Source organism: Rhizoctonia solani, chromosome 5, assembly GCF_016906535.1.
Source record: "Rhizoctonia solani chromosome 5, complete sequence".
NCBI classification, from domain to species: Eukaryota; Fungi; Basidiomycota; class Agaricomycetes; order Cantharellales; family Ceratobasidiaceae; genus Rhizoctonia; species Rhizoctonia solani.
Window position 1 is genome coordinate 1,918,240 of NC_057374.1, and position 12,955 is coordinate 1,931,194.

The window sequence follows — 12,955 nt, forward strand, 5'->3', positions numbered from 1 at the left end:
TGGCCCCTAAATTAGATGTGCATGTATTGGATTGCGAATTTGTATCTTTGGCTCTAGACTCAAATAAAAAGCCTCTTTTATTTATCAATCTCAAACTGCACAACTTCCCGATGGAACCCCTTAAAACTCTCATTGACTCAGGAGCCACATCAAACTTCATCTCCCCCTCAATTGTGGAAAAATATAAAATACCAAAAACCCAACTTGAAAATCCACAAGTTGTGAGAATGTTAGATGGTACTATATCTCAGACTGGTCGCATTTGGCACCAGGTTCACCTTGCGGTTTTGGCCAATGGCCATTCCCACTCTATCCCCTTCCTAGTCTGTCCTATTGGAAACACACCCGCCATACTTGGTATGACATGGCTTACCCAGGAGTCACCCCTCATAGATTGGAACCAAGGCACTATCACCTTCCCCAACCAAGTCCAAATAGCCTTGGAGGAGGAAGCAGATCCCAACCCATTAGCCGACTTGCCCATAGAATACCATGAATTTGCTAAGGTATTTGGCGAAGAGGAGTTTAAGGTCCTTCCCCCACATAGGGAATATGATATCTCAATTGATCTAACGCCCGACGCCAAACTCTCCCCCGGACCTATCTACGGCATGACCGATGCAGAATCCAAGGCACTCAAACAACACATTGACGAGGAATTGGCAACAGGCAAAATCCGCCCTAGTACCTCCTCGGCAGGCGCTCCGGTCATGTTTGTAAAAAAAGCAGATGGCTCCCTCAGATTGGTCGTTGATTACAGGAAGTTGAACGAGGTTACCCACAAAAACGTCTATCCCCTACCAAGACAGGATGACCTCATGGCAAAACTCAGGCACGCTAAGATCTTTACCAAGTTGGACCTACAATGGGGCTACAACAATGTACGCATCAAGGAAGGAGATGAGTGGAAGACGGCCTTTAGAACCAAATACGGCCTCTTTGAATATCTAGTCATGCCATTTGGCCTCACCAATGCCCCTGCAGCGTTTCAACATTTTATGAACAATCTATTCAGGGACCTGATTGACGTAACCGTGGTAATTTACCTAGACAACATCCTCATCTTCTTGGAGAAAACAGAAGACCATCCGGCCCATGTCAGAGAGGTACTATCCCGTCTCATGAAGAACCAACTGTTCTGCAAGTTGTTGAAATGCCACTTCCACGTGACCACCGTAGATTACCTTGGTATTGTCATCTCCCCGGACGGATTCTCAATGGACCAAAAAAGATCGAGGCTGTCACCTCTTGGCCCACGCCCAGAACGGTTAAACAGGTCCAGGCCTTCCTAGGATTCGTGAATTACCTCAGACGCTTCATCCCCAATTTCAGCTTGGTTGCACGCCCCCCTCCATAACCTCACCAAAAAGGAAACCCCTTGGTCATGGGGTAACCTAGAGGAAGTAGCGTTCCAGGAGTTGAAGTCCCTTGTTACCCGGTCGCCTGTCCTCATTCATTCTAACCCGGACCTCCCTTACTACCTTGAAACGGACGCCTTGGGAGTAGCCATGGGAGCCATACTCAGTCAACAAGGCCCAGATAATCGGTTGCACCCCATCGCCTACATGTTGAAATCTTTCTCAGGAGCCAAAGCAAATTACGACACCCATGACAAGGAGCTCCTGGCAATTATCAAGGCATTAGAGGAATGGCGAATTTTCCTAGAGGCAACGGACAGACCAATCCAGGTTTTCACAGATCATAGGAACCTGGAATATTGGATGCAGGCACGGACATTTAACAGAAGGCACGCACGTTGGCGGATCTTCCTGAGCAACTTCAACTTTGAGATCCACTATCGCCCAGGGAAACAATCAGGAAAACCGGATGCTCTCTCCAGAAGATTGGATTACATTGATATGACACCAGAGCCAGAAGTCATGTTGCCTGCAGAAGTCTTTGCCAACACGTCAGAAGAAGAACTGGAAATTGTCACGGAGATCCGCGCCAAGCTTAGGGAAGACCCATCCCTTGATCCCATTATCCAATTCCTCACAGAAGATGCGGACAATGCTCCCCCTTCAATTTGTAAGGCATACAGAGATTATGACTGGGAAGAAGACCTCCTCTGGTACCGCGGTAAACTAGTTGTCCCAGACTCGGAAACCCTGAAGGAACAACTACTCAAGGAATTCCACGACTCACCCCTGGCAGGGCACCCTGGACAGCAAAGAACCCTGGAGCTCCTAAGCCGCAACTACTGGTGGCCGGGTATGAAGTCATCCGCCAAGGAATGGGTAGAATGTTGTCCTACCTGTCAAGCCAATTGCCGCGCTCACGCCCCTGTCATTGCCCTGAAACCCTTAGAAGTCCCCCCTTTCCCGTTCCACACAATTTCCTACGACTTCATCACAGGATTTCCCAAGTCTAGTGGGCACGACGCAATTTTGGTAGTAATTGACTCCTTCTCCAAGTTTGGACATTTCATCCCAACTTCCAAAAAGGTCACCGCAAAGGGTCTTGCTGACTTGTTCATTGCTCACGTCTGGAAACTCCATGGATTACCAGTCAAAACCATCTCAGATTGGGGAACTACCTTCACAGGAAAATTCTTGAGGGCATTATATCAGCAACTCGGGGTCAGACCAGCATTTTCCTTGGCTTACCACCCAGAATCAGACGGACAAACGGAAAGGGTCAACCAGTTTATCAAGTTCTACCTGCGCTCATACGTTGCAGCCAACCACTCTGATTGGGCCGCGTGGCTACCATTGGCAGAATATGCATACAATAATGCCAAACATGCAGCAACCGGGAAATCACCATTTGAACTTGTCTATGGACGAAACCCAGTCATGAACCCGTCCAACGTACCAGCCAACGTTCCAGAAGCAGACGCAGTAGCAGATACACTAGCCCGGGAGTGGAAAGAAGCGGAATCAGCCCTCCAAATGAGTAAAGAACGTATGACCAGAAGTCAAGGAGTAATACCAGAGTTTTCAATAGGCAAAAAAGTCTGGCTGGATGGAAAGAACGTGGACCTTAGGACCAATTCAAATAAGCTGGACCCAAAACGCCTTGGTCCCTTCAAGGTCATAGAAAAAATCTCCAGCCACGCCTACTGCCTGGAACTACCGGAGACTCTAAAAATCCATAACGTCTTCTATGTTGGGCTACTATCAAAAAGCCACGAGTCACCCAGTCAGCCATTCCCAGAACAACCTCCCCCTGAGACAATAGAAGGGGAAGAAGAATACGAAGTCGAACAAATCATTGACTCTAAACGCCAACGGGGAAAATGGTTCTATTTGATTAAATGGAAAGGATATGGTCCGGAGGACAATTCATGGGAACCGGAGGAGCTATTGGAACATAGCCAAGAAGAGATCAAACGCTTCAACCAAGCAAGACTCAGAAAGGCTCGTGACGCCGCCAAGAGCCTTTAAGGGGGGGGCAATGTTACAACCTCCTTAAATATACCACTAGAATCGCCCGATTTTTCTATTATTTTTAGTATTTTTTACGGACTCTATATCTTTTGTTTCTCAATCACGTGACCTCGGCGCTTATTATGCCAAGATGCCGCGCCAAGATGCCGTGCCAAGGGCGCTTAGGAGAAATCCACGCTTCTACGCAGTCCGCAGCATGCTTCCTTTTTCCAACATGTACTTCTTTTCTCACGCGCACAGACCATGTAGATAGCGCACTTATGTCTATATATACAGCAGGGAAATCGCTTGGAAACACCAAGTTGATTTTACCTTGTCTCTTACTCATTAGAGAAGGTAGTCAGCCAGCTAAGTAGCCGGCCCCTAAGTAGTTCCCAGACACTCACCACCCCCTTTACTCACCACACCTCCCAGGCCTAAGGCCCCCTTGCAGTTGTATAGAAGTAGTAGACCGCCCTAAGCAGTATTAGTATAGCCTAGATAGTTAGTTACATAAGCAGTGTCTGTAGTAGTACGGCCATAAGCGCCCGCCCACTAGCGTGTACCCAACCTTACAGTTGGCGTACGACAGTAAGACTCATGTTTCTACCCCTTGAGATTCCGCACCGTAACAGTGTAACTATGTGTTATATACACTTGCGCCCAAAAAGATTGAGCCACATGAGCTCAAATCAATGATGCTCACGCGTCACCCGCACAATTGAGAATTCGTTTACAATGTAATAGTAAATTATGTAGATACAGTAGTATAGAACATATGTACAAAGTTTTAGATTGAAACTAAGTCTCCTTGTGGAGATACGCGTGAGCAAAATTTTTGGGCTGGCTCATTCTTTTTGATCACTTTATATAAGCTACTTGGTCCTCCCTCATCGAGTGCCATTTACCACCCCTTTTTACGCTTGAATACCTGCCGAAAGTGCGCAAATGGCTCAATACACTAGTCCCAAGACTAAGGCTCAGATAATTGCGCTGAAAAAGCTCAAATACTCAGATTGGGCTATTGTTCAGCTTTTGCAACCTCAGACCAAGGTCTCTCACGCAACTGTTGGTTGTATCTGGGCCAAGTATGGACTTACTGACCGCCCACTCGATTGACACAATCCCATTCCTGGGCGCCCACAAAAATTAACCCCCAGCAATGTCAGATTTGCCGCTTTGGCCCTAGCTCAGAGTAGAGTACCAACAGCAGCAAATATTAGACGGCAGTACTTCCCTGCCGTCGGGTCCTCTACCCTCCGCCGCTACCTCCAAGAGCTGGGTTTACGGCCGTACAAACGCCGCCAAGTACCCCTGCTCACTTATTGGCATAGAAAAGCCCGTTGCGCGTGGGCCCACAGTCAATTATTCTGGCCACAATCACGCTGGGACAACATTGTCTTCTCGGACAAAGTCCAAATCAAGTTATTTGGGGCCGACAGCGGCCAATATTACTGGAGGTGTTATGGATATGACATTTCTTCTTTAATCTGTACTTATTTTATTAATTACACTAGTAATCTCACAGTAAATAAATGAGATAAAGATGCAAACTAAGGTTTTCAAGGTCCCTCTATCCAATAGTGACCTTTACAAAACCTACAAAGCTCAGGAATGCCCTTAATATGCGATGCCTTTTGCATATATGCTGTTTTCTCACTCATTTAAATATATAAATTCAGCTGAGTAGATAAACAGTGACAAGTAATATTTCTCTTGTTTGTAGTATTTATCATTCAAGATTCTATCTTGTGGCTACACACAGAAATATTCAGGGTCCCCCCTGTCGCATAGGCAAGTGCTCCGGCGCTTAATCAGCCCTTAAGCGCCGACGCACTAAATGCGCCTTTTCTCCATCACCCGGGCATCCCACACTGCCGAATCGCTTGCGCTTAGGTGCGCATGTTTGTGCGCTCCAGAACGCTGGGTCAAACTCCCAAAACGGACAACATTTGGCTGAGTTATGCCCCATTTACTGTAGTACCCAATGCAGAGGTATCCTACCTTTGGGATTGTTTACTCCAAGGATGAAACACTTAGCCTTGGGACATCTAAGGACCCACACAGGTAAATAATGCCTTGGGGCAAACATTGCCTTGGGGCAAATATTAGGATCTATTGTTTGTTTACTATGTACCAAAGTATTGGCTCCCTCAAGTGTTTCAGTTGCCACCTGTACCTCCTGTACCCCCTCTTGGTATCAATCATGTATATACTTGTTTGTGCGCCTTCTCAGGGTATAAAAGGACCCTGTGAAGACGCTTCTAATGCATTCATTTATCCACTCTTATATATTGACATATACACACAAGCCTTTAACAGCTTATCTGCGCATTTACTTTAGTGATTGACTCACTGTAAATAGCATAGGAGGTTATTCGGCGCACTAAGACCATAGGCCAGTCCCAACAGACACAGGGTAACCTATTAGTGTACTTACTGCAACCCTGTGCCCCTTGACTGTCACAGTTGTTGAGTTCAACATTGAGTATAGTGCAACAATACTGTAAGGATTGTTGTGATTGAGTGATAGTGTTTCAATCCACCATAACCCTTATATTGTAGATAGCTTTATCTACAATATCTCATAAATCCTAGATATATTTTAGGTAAACCCCATAAGTCTTAAGTCTTACTTAAGCATATATAAGTCCTATACTTATTAGGCCAATCCTATAAATCCTGTACATTAGTCAGGTAGCCCTCTTACTTAAGGTACTATCCCAGAGACCTTAAGTATACATACCCTTAGTCACTTAGGCTTAAGTAACATTAGTCTAAGGTACTATACATAACCAACCACCTGCACTTCATAGTTGCTAGACTATTTGTTAGGAGTTGTTATTCCTGATAACCTAGCCTATATTGTGCATATATTCTGTGCATATATTCTGATTCTTAATACTAGTTCTTAGTTATTCCCATATACATTTTGTATATAGTAATTCTTTCTTACTCCTGTACTTACACGACTCTTAACAGGAGGCGGCCTAGTGAGTCCCTGTATAATCCCTGATACACCAAAAAGACAATATCTCATGGTGGCGGGGGTATCTTCATTTGGGGGTGCATTACCCGAGAGGGAGTTGGGCAATTGTACCTTATACAACGCAAGCTGAACGCCCCAGGATACATTGAAATCCTTGGGGACGCCTTCTTTGGAACCCTTGCCAACTATAAAATCACCCCGTTCAACATTACATTCCAGCACAACCAAGATCCAAAGCATACAGCCAGGCTGACACAATGTTGGCTTGCCAGTTGGGGCGTAAGCGTCCTCCCATGGCTGTCAAAAAGCCCAGATTTGAATATAATCGAGAACGTCTGGTGGCATCTGAAGGAGCGCGTGCGTACTCACCAACCTCCCGCTTTGAATAAGGAAGAATTATGGAAAATAGTGAGGGACGAATGGAAACAAATTTCCCCGAAATATATTGGCGATTTGTATGATTCATTACCGCGTCAAGTACAAGCTGTGTATTTAGCTAAAGGTGGAAACACCAAATACTAAAATTCATATCCAAATTATTCAGTTTTGCATGTCATTTTGGGTGCATGCATGCAGTTGCAGGTGCAATTTGAAAATGCTCAAAAAGAATGAGCCAGCCCAAAAATTTTGCTCACGCGTATCTCCACGAGGAGACTTAGTTTCGATCTAAAACTTTGTACATATGTTCTATACTACTGTATCTACATAATTTACTATTACATCGTAAACGAATTCTCAATCGTGCGGGTGACGCGTGAGCGTCATTGATTTGAGCTCACGTGGCTCAATCTTTTTGGGCGCAAGTGTATGTTACCATAGCCTGACGTCAGATCGGTGAGGGTCTGATTCAGGCGTTTGGGGCTATTGACCATCATAATGTTTAAGAAACCTCCTCACAAGATCTTCACATCCTCCCCATTGCGCAACTCTGATGTCAAGGTACTTCGACAACGAGTGCTTGTATTATTTCCGGACGTCAAAGACAAAATCGACGTTGATGCATTGGTGCCTAAGGGTATAAGCAGCTGTAAATTTGACACTCACCTAGATGAGACTGGAGTGAGTCGAAATGCTGGTCAGTATAGCTTTGCGCCTAAATCCTTTTATTCATGTAACAGGTTCTATACTCGTCTATGGAGAAGGAGCCCTTATGGTTCTCCATAGGGAAAGGAGGGATCGTACAGAGTAATTTGGTACCGACCGGTAAGCGTCTCATTACCAATACACTATTGCTCATTCATATGTCTGGATTACACCACATTATGCTCAGTGTATACGCTATGGAAATGCCCTACACTTCTACCAACAATCTCGACACCCGCAGCCGTCATCCCCATTCTCGTAGGCACGGACTCATCTCTTACTATCAACGCATCCCACTCAACCTACCACGCACAGGCGGCGCAGACCTGATGATTCCTGGAGTCGTGCCTTCGCCTATTATCCCTTCCCTCGCCCAAGGTCAATTAGTCAGCATTACACAGTATCGGAGTACAACCCCGCTCGTGGTGGGCTGCATGGCGGTCAACGGCTCAGAGCTAAGAGATGACGACGACCAAAAGGGAAAGGCGGTCATAACGTTACACGCTACGGGAGATGCACTATGGGCGTTGGGGAGCAAGCAGGAGCCACCAGAAGGAAACCAGCCCGAGGCCGCGGCGCCTACGATAGGTTCGGTGGATGGCGTGACAACTGCCGTCGAAGATGTCAAGTTAGATGGTGAAATCGAACAAGGCGAGGCGTCTACGCAAGCGGTTACATCAGAACGGGTACCTTCTGCTCAAGGTGAGCAACACGGTCGTTATTACAATGTAAAACCACAACATCAGACTCTGCAGAAATCGAAATCTTATTGCGGTCGACTACCCTATATGCACTGGCTCGAGTCGATGCTTCTGCACTCCCACTTCCAGCATCCACATTTTATTCATCTCATATTCTTCCTTCGAGACCTGCTCGCCCAACTCTCCCTCAATCAAACGAAACCGATGAACCTATCGATCCCAAGACACTCCTATCGCATCTCGATATCAAACACACTTCCCATAAGAAGCTTGCACAGTTCCTGAAAGGCTTTGAGAAGGATGGGATTCTCAAGCTCAAGGACGTAAGGGGTGAACTGCTGATATTTTCGGTGGATACGAAGCACCCGGCGCTAGTAGAGGCCATAAAATGGGGATGGAAAACCGTGGGAGCCGAAGAGAGAAAAGAGAAGGAGAGAGAAAAAGAGAGTACGACTGGCGGGTCTACCAAGGAAATTCTGGTCGAGGAGGTTTGGTTCTCCGAGGCAAACACCGATGGGTTTTTCGAATTATGTGGGGAAAGGTGAGCCTTGGGTTTAGAATAGAGTGGAGTTCCATGCTAATTTGCAAGCTTAAAATCACACATTTATTGTATCATTAGCGCGCCTCATTACCCCATTTCCTCCCTAAGGCCCCTTCTCACCAAATATATCACTGCACATAACCTCCAGCATCCGACCAACCCCAAGTTTGTGGTTCTCGACGAGGTTCTCTCGCGCGCATTATTACGAAAGGGCGAGAATGACAAGGATTTTGTGGGAAGAGACGAACTGGTCGACCGACTTTCGGGAAATATGAAAGGAATGTGGAGAGTCGGCGGGACTGGTAATTTTAAGTGAGTTTCGATACTTTTTTTTTTTTATATCAAAATGATAACTCTGGAATACAGGAAGCTGCCACTTCATCCTGTTAATGTTCAAACCAAGACACGACAAGGGCGAAAAGTTGTTACACTTATTACTGGATTTGAACCTTTCGGCATCGACCCAGAGACGTTATCGGAAGAACTTCGAAAACGATGTGCATCCAGCACTAGTGGTGAGTATTCTCATAAATTTTCTGGTCTATAATACGAAATCACTTAAACTAACGAAACTCGTAGTCTCACCTTGCGTAGAAAAGCCCAAGCAATTAGAAGTAATGGTGCAAGGTAGTCAGATCAAGGCCGTGACCACCCTACTTCTCGAACTAGGCCTACCCAAAAAGTGGATTAAATTATCTGAGAGCTCAGTAAAGGGGAAAGGTGGTAAATGATACCAGATTATATGTTATCCCGTCTTGTTCAATCACTCAATAATGATACACTTGAATTAATAAGAGCCCTGATACGACGCTGACTAAGCAGCTGGTCATGCTTTGAAATAGTTCAGTAACCCGTACGTCTCGCTGCAACCACCATGGCGGACGCCGGCAATCGTGGTTTCTTGAAGCGGGCGCATACTTTCTTAATATATCTTGGCGGTTTATATGCAATATTTATAATTCTTCTCATGACCCCGGGTTTCCAGCGCCAGTATGTCCAATCCCTTCAGCTACCCTTTGGTGAGGCATCAATTGTCTCTGTTGTAGTGCCCTATACATGCACGCATTGAAATTTCCTCGAAACGCGGATTATGATACCCCAGAATTATATGGACTTGCTCGTATGATCTTTCATAAATCTAGTCTGCTGTTATCTCTAACGCTTATGCCAGCTGGAAAGACGCTCAACCTAAACTTGACGACCGCCGACGATGTACGACTGGGGGCCTGGTTTGTAGCCGCGGACAGTTTTTACCAAAAGCATCTGCGACTTGCTCCACCCTTCAAAGGCGAGTCCGCTAATTTGAAAGAAAAGAGGTAAGTGAGCGTTTGTGAGGAATGTGCTTATCATAATTTACGGTCCTAAGCAGGGAAACACTGGCCTCCCTTCTTCCGACCGCGCTACAAGATCATCCGACGATACTATTCTTTCATGGAAACGCGATGACGCGCGCATTTCACCTGCGCACGCGACTTTACTCGACATTGAGCTCACGGCTCAATGCAAACGTGCTTGCCATTGACTACCGTGGATTTGGTAATTCAGAAGGCGTACCTTCCGAACAAGGCCTCCTCCTAGATGCTCGAGCTGCCTGGGATTGGTTGATCGAAAACGGAGCAAAAGAAGCGGACATTACGGTTGTTGGACAGAGTCTCGGAACCGGTGTGTCCGCTGGGCTAGTGGCTGAGCTGGCCGAGGAAGGTAGGCAGTACATCGATCGGGGTTCCAAAAGAGGAATATGAACCTCCATTTTAGGTGTTTCGCCAAGGGGTATGGTTTTACTTGCCCCCTATTCATCAATTGCCACGTTACTTGAAACATATGATTTGGGAGGCAAGCTTCCGATCTTGCAGCCGTTGCAAAAGTTCCGTTTCGTGTTTGGTGAGGCGGTCTGTGGTACTTGGTTTCAAGCACGCCTTATTTACGTTTTTTTAATTAGGCTTTGTGTTGAGGTTCCTGAGGCATCGTTTTGATACTTTATCAATCATCAACGTGAGGCCTGTCACTATGTCACATACACCCACGTATCTCACGCTTTTTGCTAAAGGACATAACATGCCCAATCACAATTATCCACGCAACAGATGACTGGGATATTCCAGTTGCGCACGCAAAGGTGCTTTTTGATGCATTGCTGGAATCGTTGCTTCCGCCCCACCCATTCAATCCTCAGGATGTGCTTCTCGGAAAAGTACCTCATGAGGAGTTTTCGACATTTATTAGTGAACGTAACACGCGCCGAAATCAAGTGGTAGCCACCATGGAAATCAAGGGCCTTGGTGCTATCAGCACTTTTTCGCGAGATGATAGCCATGGAGATGTGACATTCCTCCAAACGACTTGGGGGGAACACAATGGAATATCTGCTATTGAAGGGGTCATTGACGTGATTGGATGGAGTGTAGGGATGGCAGATCGATAAACCTTTCTAGTGGTGCTACTGGTTTGTTTTTACCTTTTATAGAATTTGAGTATTTGTTGCCCACCGCATACACGCGGGAATCCTTTTGTGTCTATTAGCTTTGTTCGCTTTCAGAAGCTGGCCTCAGCCCATCCCCATGCCACATGGATTTGAAAACGTTTGAATAGACCTACCCTACGACCACCCTCTGGGACTCGCTTGGCTGCATTATACAGAAAAAATTGGGACTTTCATCCTTGAACTAAGACTTCCTGTCGGTTTAGTTAGCGCACCCATGGTTAGACTACGTTAGCGCTAGGAATGAACTTGCTATCTTCTAAGTCTGCCAGCACCGCTCACTGTCAGCCACATTCCCTCTCTTTTCTGGTCTTCTGAATCCCTCTTGCATATCTCTGGATCCACTTCCAGTCGTCGTCTAGAATTTCCACCACCCATGATCGCTAAGCTGAGTAGGGAAGACTCTGGGTTGACAGCTGTGATGAAAAGAGGCTTCAAGTCGACTGTGGCTAAATTTCTTTCGTCGGATTACCTTTGACTAGGCCCACTCATACCTGCTATGCCTTATCATCTTGATCTCGCTCCGGGCTCACCCGCGCCTCTTGATAGAAATCGGGACGAAAAAAGAGATAATTCATAGTGGATATGAGCTCATATGTACATTCTAAGGGCATGGGGGTAGACTTTAGGTACATAAGACGACATATCACCTTTCACATCTGACAGGATAAATCAATTAACTTGGTTCGAGTGCTCCAAAGTGACTTATATGGAACGTACCTGTTGATGATCTCTGGTTCGATTACCGGCCTTGAGCAATACCGCCCCTTACGGGCCTGGGGCGATAACCCGATTGAGCGACTGGGCTAACCGAACCTGGCACCTGGGATCCCGAGACCGGTTGAACTAATGCTGCTTGTGGGCTGGCCGTAATAGACGAATATTAGTGGGTTGGTAGATAGATAGTCCCCATTCTTTTCCTCACCTCACATTGGATAGTGGAAGGGCTCCTGAAGAGCAAATGAATGGCGATGGTTTGCCCATCTTAACTGGCCACAGGTGATAAGGTAAGGACCGCAGTGTTCGAGAACTATCGCTCAGAGTCCTTTATCTCGACTTTTAATACGAGACGCCTATGTACACGCATCCGCCAACACGCGTTAAGCACGAGACCAGCCGGAGGCCAAGTGGGCCATCGATAGCTTTACCCTGGAGTACTTTCCGGTAGTGTGGCCCCCAGACGAGTCGTGGCGAAGAATGCACTGGACACAAAATCGATCGTGAGTTCAGCAACTTCCCTGAGACGATGATGCATAGCATTTGGTTCGCGAAACGTGAGACAATGCGTTTCACTCTTACGGCCCCACACCCGAGGCATCATGGTTGTTCGATAAGGTAATGCTGCTGGTGAAAGTACTTAGAAAATATCCTCGGACATTCTGTATAAATTGGTTCGCAGTTCAAACTGCCACAAACGGATGTAACTATATTTTGTGATGCTCATCTTCTGATCCATCGATCTCAGTCGGCTTATATGAAATTTGTCGCATCTAGGCCCGTCAAGGTCCTGCTCATCAAGCGTACAGAAAATGAGTAATTCATCATAGGTTAGGTCATGAAGTAGCTTAAACACCCTCTTTGGAGTGCTTTTCGATCCGGTTGAGATCCGTTTATAGGAGGGGACAACTGTCTGATAGTCTATTTTATAACCACTGCCACAACTAGCCCCTGTCTGATTCCTTCCAGCAGGGCCGCGCGTGCACAGCTATGCTCTCTTTCGTGGGTCGCTCAGTCATTTACCATAAAAATGAATCGGAGTAGAACTGTACGCTATCGCTAGCCTTCTCCAGCTAT

The 12,955-nt window shown here is 46.3% G+C and overlaps 2 protein-coding genes across 2 annotated transcripts; both read left to right on the forward strand.

Annotated features, from left to right (window-relative positions):
- Positions 1-110: 110 nt before the first annotated feature.
- On the forward strand, positions 111-3,386 carry RhiXN_09415 (Retrotransposable element Tf2 protein; the record flags this gene model as incomplete). The annotated part of the gene is made up of 3 exons (XM_043329231.1): positions 111-1,175; positions 1,232-1,297; positions 1,371-3,386. The coding sequence occupies 3 exons, from the start codon at positions 111-113 to the stop codon at positions 3,384-3,386; spliced, it is 3,147 nt and encodes a 1,048-aa protein (XP_043180677.1).
- A 3,847-nt stretch (positions 3,387-7,233) lies between these two features.
- Positions 7,234-11,104, forward strand: RhiXN_09416 (translation initiation factor SUI1; the record flags this gene model as incomplete). Its single annotated transcript, XM_043329232.1, has 13 exons — positions 7,234-7,416; positions 7,476-8,142; positions 8,196-8,682; positions 8,761-8,994; positions 9,049-9,197; positions 9,262-9,389; positions 9,668-9,672; positions 9,729-9,802; positions 9,854-9,998; positions 10,052-10,383; positions 10,438-10,563; positions 10,622-10,674; positions 10,730-11,104. 13 exons carry the CDS (start codon positions 7,234-7,236, stop codon positions 11,102-11,104), a joined length of 2,958 nt encoding a protein of 985 aa, XP_043180678.1.
- Between the last annotated feature and the right edge of the window lie 1,851 nt (positions 11,105-12,955).